This window comes from Hipposideros armiger, unplaced genomic scaffold, assembly GCF_001890085.2.
Source record: "Hipposideros armiger isolate ML-2016 unplaced genomic scaffold, ASM189008v1 scaffold_247, whole genome shotgun sequence".
Lineage (NCBI taxonomy): Eukaryota > Metazoa > Chordata > Mammalia > Chiroptera > Hipposideridae > Hipposideros > Hipposideros armiger.
Window position 1 is genome coordinate 62,917 of NW_017731597.1, and position 18,587 is coordinate 81,503.

Below are 18,587 nucleotides of genomic sequence, written 5' to 3' on the forward strand. Positions count from 1 at the left end.
TTTCTAACCAGTGTGTTCCAAAGACATTATTTAAACAGTCGCAGTATAAATGAAATGGAAGTTTTAAGTAAATCGTTTTTCAGTTTTTCTTAGGAGTTCCTTGTCGACCTTAATGCCATCCTTTTTAGAGTTGTAACGTTCATCATTAATACACCTGACATTGTCACTGATGGTTGTGAAAAAGAATAACTGAGTCATCAAGGCTCGTTTTCATAAAGAAAAACAAAGGACTAAGTAAGAGCACATGAACTTGGTGGTTGGCTCTTTTGGCTCTTTTAAGGCCTTACCATTTCTGTAGACACTTGAATGTTTCTCCTCAGATTTGGTTGACTTTTCTTTCTGAAAACTTCTCGATTCGGTTAGCACCAACATTTATGTAGATCACTTCTGGCACCACCATCTCCTCTGAGTGTCTTGTCTTTACATAAGAGAAAGATAAAAGAAATGTATGTGAACAGTATTTAAAAATAGTTCTAAAAAGCAAGCAAGACATCCAATAAAACTGAAGTACTTAAGCATCTTTTTGTACGCATATACCTACATGCTTTTGTCAATGCCATTTGTCATCTATTATCTCTTCATCCTGAACGATAATTTTTTAAAAATCTTTTATTAGAAGAAAAAATATCTAGAACTAATCGTAGATGTTTTTCAACTTTCACAGCAAAGATAATTCTTCTCGAACTGTTGTATTTTTAAAATCCAAGTTAAAAACCTTAAATTTAAATCAGTAATAGAATATCATGCCCTTGACATCCTTTTCTGAATGTGTAATCCCAAGTGAAAAAGTTATTAGCTATACTGCTTTAATTTCCAACATCGATTTGTTATACATTTTTAAAAGTCTGCTGTCAGCCTCTGCTCTCAAGGAGGCTGGCTCTCCCAGAAGCGGTCAGCCTTGCTCTAACCCCCCAGGACCAAGCAGCAGCTTCCTAGCGCTGCCGTAACAAATGCCCGCAAACGTGGTGGCGTAACAGAAATGTATTCTCAGTCCTGGAGGCAGCAACCTGGAGTCGGCTCTCTCTGAAGGCATTCCTTGGTTTGTGACAGCACAGCTTCAGTCTCTGCCTGTCTTCACATGACTTTCCTCCCTGTGTGTGTCTGGGTCCAGCTCTCCCCATCCTTTCTCTTGTGAAGATGCAAGTCGTTGGGTTCAAGGCCCACCACCCTAAGTCCAGGATGATTGCATCTGCGAAGACCCTGTTTCCAGATAAGATCACAGTCTGGCTCTAGGTGGAAATGAATTGGGGTGAGGCACTACTCAGCCTCCCCAAAGTAGTAGTTAATTAAGATCCTGTCTTTAAAATGATGGCTTTAATATAATATCATTTTTTTGTTATCCAAAACTTTCACATTCATTATCTTACTGATTTTTATAACAGGCATGTTTACATGAGGTACTTCCGTAGCGCCTCCCATGGAAAGGACTCATTTTTCAGGAAACGCTTGCATTTTCTCTCCCAAGAAGTGATGACATGAGAGAGAGCCTGGTCCATTAGCCCACATTTAACCAAGGGACACGACGAGACATGGAATGGCGTAGAATGCAGCCTTCCTAGACTTGTCTGTTCCCAGACACCCAGAGCTGTGCTTTTGATCTCCACACCGTAAGCAGGGCCAGCGGACAGCAGGGCCTCCTGCGGTGTCTGCCTGCAATCCCGCGAATACATCAGGGTCAGGCAGGTCTCACGGCCAAGGAGTGGGATTGGAGCCCCTGGTTCCCCCTATTCCAGCTTTACCAGTTCCCTCCGTGCTGTGTGGTTTTACTCTCTCATCCAGACCTGTAACAGTATTCAGAGATGATATTAATGTGCCCATTTTTTAAATAAATAAGTTGTAGATAAACTTCCACAAAGGACTTCTTCACTGGAGCTTAGTGAGGCCCAGCCAGGTGGTGCTAAGATCCAGAGTCAGAGCCCAGATGTCCTGACTCTAAGTTAGTTTTTATGCTCACGCTCATGACCCCTGAAGGAATTCAGACTGGAACTTGCCCAGCATCATAGGTAAGGAGCATTGTGTGTGTCAAATCTATCATTTTTAATTTCTATCAATTTTATTTAACCACTGTGGCTTGCAGAGCTCATGGAGAGGTTTATATGCCTTCATATAAACAACACTCTTACCCATGAGAGAGACTCGTAATTATTTAACCTATCAGTCCATGTTTCTGAAACTTTTATTGAACAGTTTGCAGTACCTGCAAAAACTATTAATGTTTAAGGAGTAAAAGTCCTTGCTGTGTCCAAATAATGTACTTTACTTATTTCCTTCAGTGTTTATTCATAAATGCAAATTAATTAACTTGTAGTTATACTGCGTAAGGTGCCAAAACATATGATTGATACTATATGTTATTTTTAAAAGCGTGTCTGAAAATGATGAAGTGTTTTGTTTTAGACCATTTTACAGCATTGTTTGATGTGTGTCTAACAGGTGTGTGGGATTTGCTTTTTTCACTGGGTCGTTTCAGAGGTCTGCATGTGCGCTATTCCAGAACACGCTGTTCTTGTGTTGGAGGGTATTGGAGTGATGGAGGCTGGTCTTCTGATGCGTTTTTCATCAGAGCTGCTCAGAACAGGTTACGGTGTCCTCTGCCGTTATAACAGGTCACGTGATCCTCTCGTTGAACTCTAATTGAAGCTCATTTCTCCTTTTGTTTTCAGGTATTTGTACCTGCTGTTCTCCGGTGATGACCTTTTACCTTTAGACCACTGGGTGTTCAATACAGAGGCTCACCCTCTGCCCGTGTTGCATTTAGCCAACACCACACTTTCAGGAAACCCTGCTGTTCGATGAAAGCAGCCCCAGAAAGACCATTCTCACCTGTGTTTTGTTTACATGGACCACTGCAGAAGTCAGTCTGGAGAGGGGACATTTGGAAACCTGGACCTCTGGCGTCAGCGTGGCAGGGCGAACCACGACTCACTCCCCAGAAGACTTTGCCACTTGTACATATCTCAGCTTTGAAAGAATTCCATTTTGTACCTGACCAAACCATACTCCGGTATGTGTAGGACAGAGACCTGACGTGCTGTGATTCTTAAGGAGGTGGTCATGGGAGAAATTCTGCCTGTTGCTATGATACTGCTTTTAGAGTCCTGGAATCCGGAGACCTCACTCCCTAAGAAGCAGCCAAGAATGGGGGGCGTGTCGCAGGAGCGAGAGGTGGCCTTTGGAACCAGTTTATATTTGTTTCCTCCCACAGAGGAGCAGCTTTCAAGTCAGATATGTACACATTGTTTACCCCTTTTTCCTCCATCTTTCACAATGGAATGACAGGAACGAGAGAACGGCAGAGCTGCACCGACAGCAAGAAGACTTGGCAAAGAAACAGAAACACCTCTTCCTGCCTGAGCTTTCGCGTTCCCCGTCGGGCAGCCAGACCGGCAGCCATTTCAAATCCCAGTCTGTTCCATTGAAACTTCTTGGTTAAATTTCGTTTTCTCGGGGGCACGATCTCACAAAGAATGTCCTTCAAGTCTTTGTGTCTGTATGGAACCGTTGAAACTGCTGTTTGTCATAACCGCTTAGGAGCCTAGGCTTGGGATTTCGTGCATGTGGTCCAGTCTAGTGTCGCTAGCATGACAGGAAGTGGGGGAAATGCCACAGTTGGTTGCCTTGAAACCTGTTCTAGGAGAAAGCCTTGGTTTTGTTGGTAGGGGATGATTTTCCTAAACCAGCAAATCTACCAAGAAAGTTTTATCCATTTTAACCTCATTATAAACTTAGTAGCATCCCTTAACTTACAACTTTATTTATGTGGCTTGGCCAAATTCACGATACTGTTATGCTCTGAATTTACCTTGATGAGTCAAATTACTTTTACAACTTAACTAAATCAAAGACAAAATACAGTCTAAATAGTCTATCTGAAATGGGGACAGGGGATCCTTTATTTATTTTCTCATCAGATGAGTGAGCTTTTCACCAATATTTTATGTAAGAAATAAATTCAACTTTTATTTTCTCTAAGGATAGTTATAGAAGTCCAAAGAGTTAATCAAAATAGCTTCAAAATAATTTTTAGTGATAAAATTGTGGTGTAATTAATTGTATTACACTAAATTTGGGATATAGCTAAGGGACTTGCTCTTACCATCAATAGATTTCGCAAAAAGAACTTAAATTTTATCAAGAACTATATTGTAAGATAAATATCTAACACTTATAAATCTTCTGTCCCTGGAATTTATGTCACAGTGCAAGACAATTTTTCTTCTTTACATTTAATGCAAACAGCTCCCATTGAGAATAAACGTTGGGAGGAGTATAATTAGGCTAATCTTTACTCTGCATTTGAAGCTTTCATGAAACAATGTTTCTGCAAGAAGCCCACCTTGGAATTCTGAGGGCTTATTTCCTTATTTTGATAGCTTTTCTTTTTAAATTTTTATGAGCATGTGGTAGATTTAAATTGGGAAAAGATTTAATAAATCAATGTAATTTATTGTTTTCCAACGGGGGTCATCTTATGCCACAACTAGTCAGACAATGCTTACAGTTGAGCCCATGATCAGTATTGATAACCACCCCGAGACTTTCCCGTGTACATCGAAAACGGGGGTGTGGAGCCAGTTGCGTTATTTAAGTCTTTAAGAGAGTTACATCTTAGCACATATTTTGAAATTGTAATATCTTCTACTACTTGAACAATTAAAAATTTTAAAGAAGGGTAGATGACTAAGTTCAGAAGAGAAAGGGAAAGTATTTGGTTCTCCAAAAAAAGGGAACAGCTCAAGTTGGCAAGGACCCAGAGCAGCTGTGTAGATGACGACGAAGCCTCCCTCGCTTTGTTTAGAAAATGCAGTGAAGGGGCCTTCTTGGTTCCCAGGAGCTTGTCAAGGAATGAGAAGACAGAAGCCCCACTCCTAAGTGCTCTGTCGCTTTCTCAGGTGACTGAAGCTTGAGAGAAGGGAGACGTGGACGAGCATGGCCAGTTCCGGCACAAGCAGAGACTGACAGGGACAGTGGGAGGGTCCTCACCACCCACCCGCCTGCCTGCCTGTGATTGATGAGAAGACTAGAGCTTATAACAGTGCTTCCGTTTTTTTCTTCTGAATACCAAAGGCGATTAAAGTCAGCTACAAATGACTTGCCAGTGTCATGTTTTATTTTTGTTACAAGATTTTTAAAATGATTTCCTCCAAGATCAATCCTTAGGCCATATTCTGCTTAGTTTCCAAGAGTATTCTTTACTTTCTTCTTTCTGTGCTTTACAGTCCTTTGCATATTGTAGACCTTATTACTCAGGTTAAACAACTCATTACATTTATAAGACCTTCTGCAAAGAGCCTGAAAATGCTCCTTTCTAGGTGTCTCCTCAAAGAGCTGACACCTTACTTTGTGCCTTTGGCAACAATTGTGCAAAGTAGATAGATCAGTTGGTACATAAAAGAAAAAAGAGAGAGATGCGAACGCCCCTCTACCTTTCTACATTTCACACCTTTTTGTTCAAACCAGTATAAAGTTGTTAAAGCCAAGAGAACATGGTCCTGACCAAAAAGCAGTCTCAGTGCAGGAAAAGAAGTCCCCAGTCAGAGGGTTCTTTCTGGTGGGTGTGTGCTTGTCTGTGTCTCTGACACCAGTTCATTCCTGTCTTTGAGATGTTTATATATAAAATTAAAACCCGGATCATCCAAGGAATGGATTCCTTTTGGGGAATACTGACCCTGATTTTCTGTGATGTCATCTGGGGCAGCCCCGGGCTTCACTTGGTAAATTTGAACCAAGCAGTTTGAAATTTCGATCACCCTTTCAGCTCCACTCTCTGTTGCCAAAGTCTTTGTCAAAACTACAAGTATGTTGATTAAAGATTGTGCTTGCCATTCTCGGGAGGCCACTTCTCCTTACTGGGATTTCTTGGAATGAGTGCATGAGAGAATGAGGGAATGAGTGGACGAACGTGGAGTCCTACTAAGTGCCAAGCATTATGCTAGGCACTGTCACGCATTAGAGCATTTTGTGACTCCAGTGGCATTCCTGTGTAAGAGTAGTTCATACCATTTTAAATGTTTTCCAGTACGAATCATCTTACAAAACCCTTAATTTTGTATTTCATTTAAATTAAAGAGTAAAAGAAAGTGTTTATAATATATTTTAAGCCTTGTGTTACTGTATAATACTAACAGCTATAATTGTAGTTAATAACTCAAGCCTCTTGGAGAAGGTCAAAGAAATACTTGATCTTTGATGCAACTGACTAAAATATTTAGAAATAAATAAGAACATTCTTATTTTGCTATATCACTTTCATTACATAATTAAAAAATAATGTTTTATAGAAATGTTTGTTATTTTATATTCAAAAAATGTTGCCACATAGTTCATGGGTAAAGCTTAGCAGTTGTAAATTGTTTTTGCTCTGCTACGGGTCCTCCTAATGGTCCCATGCTACTAAATATAAAGAAAAATACACTAAAATATTTCTGCATTCCAAATAGCAGTTCTAGTCATCATATTTTCAGCTCTTACTTTTCTTCAGGTCTCCTTACCCTCGAATTGTCTAGCTCATGTTACTACTCTTTACATAGCTACATACATAAATAGTTATACACAGATTTTTAATACTGTCTGTGTTCATTAATTAAATAATTATTAACTGGCTTTGGCTGCACTGATTCTAAGCAGAATACTTGAGTAACCAAATATGACCTGGAAATATTTTAATGGCCTTATTCAGGTTCAAGAACATGGGCGATGATGGTTTTCTGTTACTTCAGCTCGTTTTGATTGTGATGGAGATGTTCCTTTTGATCTTCAATGGCTCAGAAAGCTTTTCTGTAAAGATCCAGATAATGGATATCTCAGGCTTTGTGAGCCAGGCAGCCCCTGTCTCTGCTCCCCAGTTCTGCCCTAGAACCATGAAAGCAGGTATAGGCACTATGTACATTAAGGGGCTCGGCTGTGTTCCAAAGCCGGGAGGGCTGGATTTGGCCCATGGGTCACGGCTGTTAACCCTTGATCCCAGGTTTAATTTGTGTAAGACTCCGCAGTCTTTGATCTACATCTTATCTCTGTGTTTGCGTTACATAGTTCATTTTTAAAGCAAAAAGACGTGTAAGTACGGGCATATGTATTTGTGAAACATAAAGCTCTATATTTTGTTGTCTTGAAAATAGACTCCTCTGGAATCTTCAGGTTTCAATACGATGCAACTATTAAGAAAGAAGCACATTTTTTGTTGTTGTTCTTAGTATCCTTGCCTTGTCACTCAATGCCACAATTCCAGAGTCCCCATGTAAAATGAAGCGTTTCTGTGGTGTCAAAATAGCAGTTCTCTCTTAAGTTCTGCCTGCTTACTGACTTTTGGACCGAGACGCTGGATTGCTGGAGCTGCAAAAATTCCTCCACTTGAGCACTCGATGACAAGAATACGATGGAATTTCTGACCTTTGTGCTGCAGAAACCAATCTGTTGAAAAATGTTAAGCCACAGAAAATGGGTTACGTGCCTCATTTACCATCTGGCAGTCACCATTCCTTTTTCAGGCTGCAAAAAGGTATCGCCCCCGTTACCTCCAAAACTGCTGAAATCTGAGCACTGGAGAGAAAAGATGTTTCCAAAAGGACAGTTCCCCTCCCTCTTGTCTTGCTTGCATAACTCTCCTCAAATCCTTTATAAGTCAACCTTACACTTCCATGGTTTCACCAGTAATCCATTTTAAACTCTTAGCCTGAGCCAGCAGAACTCATGAAATTACACAACACCATATTACTAGCAGATACATCGCGATGCACCAATCACCCTGAGAGATAATAGGGTTTTTTAAGTTTATCAAATATTTCACTATTTCGGGGAATTGAGGGGAGGCCTGTAATTCAGAGTGACAGAGGGATCACATATTATAAATGAGCTGCCTTTCTAGGTCCAACATACTAGACAGTTCAGTGTGAAAGTAAGTGAGACGACAAACCAATGAACCCACATGCATGCGTGCTCATATGCAGAGGATTTTAAACCAACTGCAAATGTCTTGCAGCCCTGACTACCACTGCAGGTTGCATACCATAAAACCCCGTGGAGATAAGCTCAGCTCTTTCCTGGGGAACATGAGTTTTCAGAAAATTGAGAAAGGAGCTTTTGTTGGATTAATTTTTTAAAGTATCCCCAGTTTTAATTCCTGGATTTGGAAGTTGAAATGCCATTCCTCAGTCTCACTGGTCTCAGATTCACTGACAGAATTTTTCTCAAACTTCTAAGTGGGATAAGTGTAACCTCTTAAATAAATCGGTGTTTGCTAGCCGCTCTTGAACCGATCCTGCTCATGTCCTCCATGTGTAATTTTTATAAATTAAAGGTAATATTGTATATTAAAGATCAAATAAAGATGTTCTTCAAGTGAAAAGTCTGTGTGACTTCCATGTGTACCCACTGATGACAGTGTAGTTCGACCCTTTTCCTACTTACAGGACAAATTTGTTACAGTAATGGCTAGTCTTCAGCCTCCCACATTCAGAGACTATTTCTTTTGGGTCTACCAGCCTTCACATTTCTTGATGTTACAGAACGATGAAGAGCTTGCTTATAGGGTAATTTTTATTCCATTTGATTTTAAGAAAAACTAGAGCCATGTGATAATCTTATAGTATTACTGCACCTCTTATCTCTAAGATCTAGTCTAGCCCAACCTCTGAGATTGTCAAGCTGAAAATTACCTTAATCACTAGATCTCATTCTGTCCCATTAAAATCTGACCTGATCCTGCTTAAGTGATTCTTGGGCAAAAATTGGCCTAAGGGGTTTGAGGAATAGGATCAGCTAGATTACAGATAGTGGCTTAATCCAGCAATACTGTAAAAGCATAGGCTATTAAACACCCTGTACCCACAGAGCATCAGATAAGGTCCTGGTGAAACCTGAACTAGAGCAACAGCCAGTTTACATCTTTGAGGTCTAATTCTTCTTGGTATGGTGGATTGAAATGTAATCAAAATTTTAAACTAGGAAACTTTACATTGTGGATGTATCATTAATTGTGGACTTTCCCTTTCAGAAGCAACTAAAACAGGACCAGATAAAAGAATAAGGATCTCTCAGTACATATACTTCAATAAAACGGGCCATTTTCTGTCTGCCAGGCGACTTACATTTTTACATTATTTCATTGGGTTACAAAAGAATGTCAACATACAAATAGCACTCATGTTAAAAGTATGGGTTCATCATAGAAACAGAGAGTAGATTGGGGGTTGGGGGAAATGGGGAGTTGTTGGTCAAATGGTATGAACGCCCATATATAAATTTTGGGTACAGCATGGTGTCAAGAGTCAACAATAGTGTATTGTATACTTGAAAGGTGCTAAGAGAATATCTTAAATATTCTCACCACACAAAGTAACTATCTGAGGTGATAGATGTGTTAACTAATCTTTTTGTCGTAATCATTGCACAATATATACGTATATCAAATATACACAAATTTATACCATGTTTTGCCAATTATATCTCAATAAAATCTTTTCTTTAAGATTTTCTTGGGGAATTGGGGAAGGGGAACAGACAAGTTGCTGTCCTTTTGTTCTTCAGTCTAGTTGTAGAGGATGTTGCTTCACTGGCCCATGTTCGTATTATGCTCTTCCCGGGTGAGGCAGATCGCTCGTCGGCCATTGGACGGCCGCTCACGGCGGCTCTTGGCTGCTCACACCGGCTGCCGGCCACTCACGCTGGCTGCCAGCCACTCACGGTAGCTTTACGGCAGCCCACTGCAGCCCACACCGTCGCCGGCAACTCAACGGCATCCCAGCTCCAGGTTGAGCTGTTGTTCACCATCTTAGCTGTAGAGGGCGAGTGTCACTGGCCCTCATGGATTCGAACCGGGGCCCTGCTGCTCAGAGCTGGCGTCCCAAGCCAACTCCTAACCAATGCGCCACTCAGCCGGCCCTCAATAAAATCTTTTTAAAAGTATGAGTTCAGATGTTGAGAGACTGTACCTTGTTGACTAACCTAACCCAATTTCTTTAAAAAAAATTTTGGTGTGATAAAATTTGCTCTTTTAGCCATTTTAAGTATACCAATCCAATGGCAATACTTACATTAACATATTGTACAACGATACTTTTTCATCACTCCAAACAATCTCTGTAAACATTAATAATTCCACATCCTCCCCAGACCCGAAAAAAAAATCTCTCTTTTTTTTTTTTTTAGCTGAGCCATCTTGCCACCTGTTGGCAGCTCAGCAGCAGCTCAGCTCGTGCAGGGAATCGAACAAGCGACCCTGTTGCTCAGAGCTCACACGGTTGAGCAAGCTCTTAACCAACTGAGCCACTCAGCCAGCCCCCAAATCTCAACTTTTTAACCCCAAGAAAATCTCAATTTTCTTGCCTTTAGAAGGGGGATAATACAGGATTTTTAGGAGATTTAAATAAGAAAAAAAATCCATGGACCTGGCCTGAACTAAGCTTACAAATTTAGTTACTGTTTTTTGTTGTTTTCGTTAGTAGGTTGGCGTAATCATTCCTAAAGGAATAGAAAGAAATAAACGGGAAGGGCAATTCAAACGGCAGAAAGAGCCAAGAAAACCATCTAGTTCTACTTCCTCACTTTATGCAGAAGGAAAGTGAAACCAAAAGAGGCTAAATGAAGGCATGAGATGCTTTTTAAGGTGGTGGTTCAGTTTTTCATTCATGATTCTATGAAATAAAACTCAGTGTTGTTATTAAAAAAAGTTCAAGGACATGCAAATGTAGGCATCGGATATACGAAAAAAGCAATTGAAAAACTGGGTAGAAGTCATTTTTGCTAAAACATACACAGCAAAAAAATATGCACTAAAAGTTAGCAGTTATCTTTGGTAAGGATATGAAAATTAGTTTTTTACTATTTGCTTGTTTAACTTTAAAAAATTAACAGCTTTACTGAGGTACGATTTATGTAAAATAGAACTTTCCAATTGTACAAGTAAGTGGGAATTTCAGTGATGTTTAGTAAGCTTATGGAGTTGTACAACCCTCCCATGGATTCACAAAGGTCTTCATGCCCCCTTTGCAATCAGTCTCCATTCCTGCCCAGCCCTGGGCAACCACTAATTTGCTTTTGGTCTTTATAGATTTGCCTTTTTGCGACATTTCATAGAAATGGCATCATATGCTTCTGGTCTTTTGCATCTGGCTTCTGTAACCTAGCACAGTGTTTTCAAGCTTTCTGCTGTAGTAATTATTAAGAGTTCGTTCATTTTTATGGCTGAAGGTATTTCATTGTATGCACATACCATATTTTGTTTATCCATTCACCAATTGATACACATTTGGATTGTTTCCATTCTGGGGCTGTTGTGAATAATGCTGTTATGAATATTTGCATACAAGTCTTTGTGTGGACATATGTTTTCATACCTTTGGGGTATGTACCTAGGAGTGGAATTACTGGGTGATATGGTAAAGTTATGTATTAACTTTTTAAGAAGTTACCATCCTGTCTTCCAAAGTGACTGTTTTTATAGTCACTTTGTACAAGGGTGAGAGTACCAGTTTCTTCACATCCCCACCAACACTTGTCTGTCTTTTTTATACACATTCTAGTGTGCGTAAATTTGTATCTCACTGTGCTCTTAATTTGCATTTTCCTAATGACTAATGATGCTGAGCACCTATGTGATTAGCCATGCACAAATCTTTGGTAAAATGTCTATTCAAATATTTTGCCCATTAATAAAAAATTGTATTGTTTGTCTTATTGAGTTGGAAGACATTTTTATACATTCTGTATTTTCTTTAAGATTGTGGTTTCTCTTTTCATTTTTTAATGGTGTATTTTGAAATGCAAGATATTTTCATTTTGATAATATGCAATTTAACAATTTTTTTTATAGATTGCCCTTTTTTGCCTAAACCAAAGGCACACACACAAAAAGACTTTTAGACCTATGTTTTCTTCTACAGGTTTTATAGTTTTAACTCTTCCATTTAGGCCTGTGATCCATTTTGAATGAATTTTTAAAGTACGGTCAGGGTCTAAAGTAATTTTTGCATGTGGGTATCTAGCCCAGTACTATTTATTGAAAAGCCTGTCTGTCTTCTATTAAATTGCTTTAGCACCTTTGCAAAAGATCAGTTGATCTTAAATGTAAGGTTTTATTTCCAGATTCCTAATTTTGTTTCATCCATCTGTGTCTTTTCCTTATACCAATACCACACTGTGTTGGTTACTGTGGCTTTAAAGCAGTGGTTCTCAGCTAGCGGGTGGTTTTGTCCCACCTCACCCAGGAGACACTTGACAGTGTCTGAGGACATTTTTGATTGGGGGTGGAGGGTGTGGATGCTACTGGCATCTGGTGGGTGGAGGTTAGGGACAGGGACAGTTTTGACTGCTGTTTTCCCTGAAAACTGGTCACTCTCCTGTTTCCTTGCATATCTTGTACTTTTTTTTTCTTAAACTGCACATTTTAGGTCATATATTATTGTAGCAATTCTAGATTCAGATCTGATCTCCTCTACCCACGGAGGTGGTGGGTTGTTGCTGCTGCCGGTTGTTTGATTGTTTGGTGATTTCCTTGGACTAATTTTATGGAGGTTGTCTTTCCTGTGGTATTTGGCCGCAGCTGTTTCTTCACTCAGTTTTGAATGTTTAAAATCTCTTTTATATTTTTAAATCTGGCTTCCTAGGAGTCACCCCTGTGTCAGCATGGGTTAGTGGACAGCCAGTGGTTTTGTAGTCAGACTTTAGCCAGTAAGGGCCTCCACCCTTGGCCAGTGGATCTGTGTGGAGGTTAGGGAAGGCGTAACACTCACGGTGCTGGCAGGTTACAAGTCTTTCTGGCTTTTACTTTATCCTGGGCCCTCCCGTGTGTTTTCTGCCTGGTCCAGGGCTTCACGTTCAGCCAGGAATGTATGTAGATAGCTCGGGCGCCCTCTGGTCTCCCCTAAATGTGTGCTCTGCCTTGCTCTTAAGCGCAGCCTTCCAAACCAGGGCTATGTGGCAAGGTTACACCACGGCTGTCTCATTCCACGGACCTACCTCCCTGTTCAATTTCTGGCTGATCTGCCAATCTGTTCTTGTCCCAACCAGAACAGAATTGTCAGACTGGCCATATTCACCTTTGCCGTTCATCTGCCACTGAGATTTCTTCTGTTTCCAACAGTGCCCAAGGGGATGGAGTTTTCCTACGCTCCACTCCAAATGAAGCCATCCCCGCCCAGCTTCTCCTGCCCTGGGAGAACTGCGGAGCTGATGCGCTGGAAGGGGACGAGACCAGCCATAGGCTGAATCACCGTAGACACGCTGTTCTTACCCCAAGGGTCAGTCATTTTTCTTGAGTAACTGCTTCTTGATTTGTTGTATGCCTTTGCTCAATTTCTAGGGATTTCGTCCATTTCATTCCTTTTGGGGGAAAGGATTTGCTCCTCATTCTGTGATTTGCCATTCCAGGAATAAATTCTTGAGATATATATTTTTTAAATACCTCTGCAAATTTTAGTCTTCTTAAAGCTATACTCTTTCCACCTGAAAGGTCTTTATCCACTTCTTTCAAAATCCTACCCATCTTTTGTGTTCTCACACAATGAAACTTATACAATAGAACCTTCCCTGACTTCCCTAAGTTTGAATGTTTTCTGCCACATTTGTATATCCATCACTCCTGTTCTCGACTCTCTTATGATTTGTCACATTCTGCCTCACATTTATTTATGGACATGCTTTTAACGTCCTCTACTGGATTGTCAGCTGCTTAAAGCACATAGTATCCTAGTTACCTTTTTATTCTGTGTAACAGCTTAAATATTGGTTGAATAAACACCTAGTTCTTATCCTTCAATACTCTCCACCAAACCAGGCTGCCCCATTTAAGGGTCATTATAGTCCATTTTTCTTGGTTCAGTGTTTTCTATTAAAAAAAAACTTTATCAAAGCCATAGATAAGACACTACAAAAGTCTAAACTAAACATTGAACATGTGATATGGCATTGTATCCTTTTTATGCAGCTGTGGGGAATACACAGTGCAGACTGCCAGGAGGGTCTAGTGGGCGGAACAGGGGTCTCTGATTCGTCAGGAGTCCAAAATCGCAGCTCTTCATCTCCCCCAGACTGACCGTAAGGCCTCAGGCAAATTGTTCAACTTCTCTGGACCTCCGTGTATTTGCTATACAGACAAGGGACCTGGACTAGAAAATGTGAATGTGATTCATGAGATAATATGGTGGTTGTATCCCACACACGTTTATTGAACTTTTCACCTACTGTTCCCAGACGCTTCCAGTATGTAGAAATCAGAATAAAATCTCCACCCTCATATGGGAACTGGCCTGTTTAATATTGTGACAAACGCTCGGACAGAGGAATGCACTCTGTATCACAGGAGCATAGCAGAGGGAGCATCTAATCAAGGTTAAGGCTGGGAAGAGAGAGGGTAATCAAGAACGAGTCTTCAAGGAACTGACAATTGAACTGAATGTTCAGAGAACGTATGGTTTGAAGGCGAGGGGGACATGAGATATTTGGTAAGGCAAAGATGCGTGAAAGCAGGGAGTCTGAGCCCCAAAGCACAGCTGGGGAGACGAGCCGAGAACTGGACAAGGGACATACGTTTCACTGAGACCCGTACAACAAGCCTCGTGCCGTCCTTTTCAGGCCCTGAGACGGCATCGCCCTTGGCCCAGGGGCACCTACCAAGGTGCCCAGGAGTGTCTCTCCCTTCTGAAAGTCTGGGTCCAGTCGCCCACCAACACCAAAGAGCCCATGAGATTCCAGACATGAATGTTATTTAGGAAGAGGTTAAGGGACTCCCCTGGGAAGGTCTTTCAAAAATACTTATTAAAACTTTGGATGACTCAGGGCAGCTGGGTAGCTCAGTTGGTTAGAGCATGTGCTCTGAACAACAAGGTTGCCAGTTTGATTCCCACATGGGATGGTGGGCTGTGCCCCCCGCAACTATTGGGTTGTCAGAAAAGTCATGACGCGTGTTTGCGACAAATGGCACTAGTTCATTTTTGGAAGTACAAGAGTCATTTGCATCTATGTTATTGCTATGTCATTTGACAGCTGACAATTCTAGCTTCATTCTAAAAAAAAAGATTGAGTGATTTGGTTGAGCTTTGGAGATTTTACAAGTTGAAGATGGAAAACCAAACTGTGCATTTTTGCCATATTTCACTGTTTTACTTCCACAAAGGGATGAACGCGCATCAAGCTTGTGAAAAGTTGCATAAAATTTACGGTGACAATTCTCTATAAGAACGTCAGTGCCAACGATGGTTCACAAAATTCCATGCTGGTGATTTTGATCTCAACGACGCTCCTCGGTCAGAGAGGCCCACTGAGGTTGATGACAAAATAAAGGAATTGATCAAGTCAAACCCACGTTGCATGACACGAGAGATTGCAGAAACATTGAACATCTATCCTTCAAGTGTTCATGACCACCTGAAGAAGCTGGGATACGTAAGCAAGCTCGATATTTGGGTCCCACATGAACTAAAGGAAGTTCATTTGATGGCACATATAAACATCTGCGATATGCTCATTAAACATGAAGAAAACGATCCTTTTTTGAAGCGACTGATAACTGGTGATGAGAAGTAGATTGTTTACAACAATGTGGTGCACAAACGGTCTTGGTCCTGACATGATGATTCACCTCAAATGACATCGAAAGCAGACATTCATCAGAGCAAGGTTATGCTCTCAGTGTGGTGGGATTTTAAAGGTGTCGTGTTTTTCGAGCTCCTACCAAGGAACCAAACAATCAATTCGAATGCGTACTGTCGGCAATTGGACAGTTTGAACGAATCCATCATCCAGAAATGTCCAGAGCTTGTTAATTGTAAAGGAGTTGTGTTCCATCGTGACAACATGAGACCACAACAAGTTTGATGACCCGTCAAAAATGATTGGAGCTTGGATGGGATGTGTTGCCACACCCACCATACTCGCCTGACCTTGTGCCGTCAGACTTTCACTTGTTTTGTTCTGTTCAAAACTCCTTGCGTGGTATAACGTTCAATTCAGATGAGGCTGTAAATCAGCACCTTGTTCACTTTTTCGCAAATAAAGACATGTCCTTCTATGAACGAGGAATTATGAAGCTCACTGAAAGATGGCAAAAGGTTATTGAACAAAACAGGCAATATATCATTGATTGATCTTTGTTCTTTATATAAATAAATGACCTTTGAAAAACATAGACAAAATACGTCATGACTTTTCCAACAACCCAATAGATTGAAAATGGCGACTAGACTTGGAGCTGAGCTGCACCCTCCACAACTAGATTGAAGGACAACAACTTGACTTGGAGCTGATGGGTCCTGGAAAAAACACAATGCTACCCAATAAAAAATTAAAAAACAAAAAATAAAAAAATACAACTTTGGATGACTCAATAAAAATTAGCCATGGGCACAGTGTTTTGAAACAGTTCAGCAGTGAGAAACCAGAAATGTGTGCCACCAGAGGGCACTAATCCCATTTTTTTTTTTTTTAATCTTCAGCTGGTTGAAGCCTGGGGGGCTAGAGATGCAGTGAAAGCTCTTGCTTGAGTTTTCGCTTCACCCTCACTTTGGCTAGCAGAGGAACTCCACGTGCTTCGGTGCTCAGGTAAGCCTGTGACTGAGGACTTGCTAGGACCTCCAGCCGCCTCTGTGTAGGATGCTCCTGCCCCCGGGGCTCCTGCCCTGTTCAAACCAAGTCAGTGATGAAATGTTTGTCAAACAGAAGACAAATATTGCCCTTAAAAGACTTGCATTTCCTTCCCAATATGACCTCTCTTCCTTTAAAAAGACTTTGCACTAACAAGTAAATGTTATTACAAGATGAAAGATTTCTCCTGTCAGAAGAAGTCCTAGGAAAAGGATCATTGGAACCCTGCAAATGATTTTAGCCCACATAGGACAAGAGGTGTGTTGTGGCTCAATACAGAATGACATTTTATAAATCCAGTTCTAATTGCTCACAGTTATTCTTACTTACACAACTCTGCTTAAGTCCTTTCGGAATTATTTTTTTCTTTACACATTTATTGAACATGTGGGATACTGAGTTCCTCGCTGTGCCCAAGGGAGGCGCAAATCTGCCAGCCACCTGGATCCCCAGCCCTTCAATGTCCGTGTGCTTATGGGACACTTTCAGGTGCCCCGCAGGAGAGGACTAAGGCAGGACCCTTGTCGTACAACAGGCTGGAGGAGGGGCTGTCATGCAGAGGCATCATACGTGGGGGAGACTGTGCGAGAGTGTGCGGGTAGGTGTTTCACTCTGTGGCTACTGAGGGGGATAGATGTGGCGGGGTTGATGACCTGGGCTGGCCTCGCCTCTCTCTGCTGGAGTCGACCCTCTCTTGATGACAGCTGAGCTCCACTGATGGAGGCCAACAGAACCCCGTATACTCCTGTGCTTAACAAAAGGGCATTTCAAGCCAGAAAAGGGGAGGCCAAGGGTACCGAGTACCCACCACCCTGCACACAGGGCCCAAAGCAGCACCCTCCTTTTCTTAGTGCAGACATGGTCCCCGAGCAGCAGCCTGATGTGCTTTGAACCCATGTCTGTTAGGCTCATCAGTGCATGGAGCAGGAACCAGCTCTGGCTGCTTAAGCAAAAGAGGTTTTTTTTTAAGATTTTATTGGGGAATTGGGGAAGGGAACAGTGTTGGGGAATTGGGGAAGGGGAACATAGTGTTTTTCCCAGGACCCATCAGCTCCAAGTCAAGTCGTTGTCCTTCAACCTTTGTTGTGGTGGGCGCAGCTCAGCTTCAAGTCCAGTCACTGCTTTCAATCTAGTTGCAGGGGGCACAGCTCACTGGCCCATGTGGGAATCAAACCGGCAACTTTGTTGCTCAGAGCTCGTGCTCTTAACCAACTGAGCCAACCGGCTGGCCCAGCAAAAGAGATTTTTGAGACGGGCGACAGACAGGGGCCAGGCCGTCTACAGAGAGCTGGAGGCACAGGCTTGGAGAATGACTAGGTTCAGGAATCCAGACCACAGGAACCCCAGGACAGGAGGCCACGGCCAGGCACAGCCTCCGCTGTGGGACCATCGCACACCTGTTCTTTGTGGCCCCTTGCTTTGCAGCCTCAGGCGAGGTTTGAAGTTTGGGGCAGAACAGAGAGGAGGGGTCCTGTTACTCACTGGCCGGTGGAGAGAAAGAGCTTTCTGCTCACGGAGACTCATATAGGAAAGGGCTCCCGAAAGCTTACAAGGTGTCTGTCTAGGTGCCGGCAAGCAGCAGCACCAGGAAAGACAACCATTCCTACAGAGGCAAACCCTTAGGGCTCAAATCCCAGGTCTGGTGCATATTCACTGTGTGACCACGAGCCACCACGCTAACATCTCCAAGCCTCAGTTTTCTCATCTGAAAAATGAGATCATGATACCCCTCTCGCGGGGTGGCTGTGGGGGTTAAATAGCTTGACCCGCATGGCATCATGAGGCCTGACCAGCTGGGGCTCAGACCATCTTTGCTTTGTTCACAGCTGTCCTGCTGGACGGGAGCCTGAGCTGGGGCTTTGCTCACAGATGGGCCTCCTGGCTGCAGCCTGCCTTGCTCAACGCCTCCCTCTATGCCGAGCCCGTCATGGGTGGAGGGCGGGTGCCGTACATCCCGCAGAGACCATAAATCCTCTACAACTCAGGTTCTTGTGTTTCAGCTTAACAACGGT

At 42.0% G+C, this 18,587-nt stretch overlaps 1 protein-coding gene across 1 annotated transcript in view; it reads left to right on the forward strand.

Annotated features, from left to right (window-relative positions):
- LOC109389865 (mannosyl-oligosaccharide 1,2-alpha-mannosidase IB-like) overlaps positions 1-5,091 on the forward strand; it is a 59,943-nt gene extending 54,852 nt beyond the window's left edge. The window contains exon 9 of the mRNA XM_019655800.1: positions 2,664-5,091. Within this exon, the coding sequence (XP_019511345.1) occupies positions 2,664-2,796 (133 nt within the window). The 3' untranslated portion in view covers positions 2,797-5,091. The remainder of the gene's footprint in view (positions 1-2,663) is intronic.
- Positions 5,092-18,587: the final 13,496 nt, after the last annotated feature.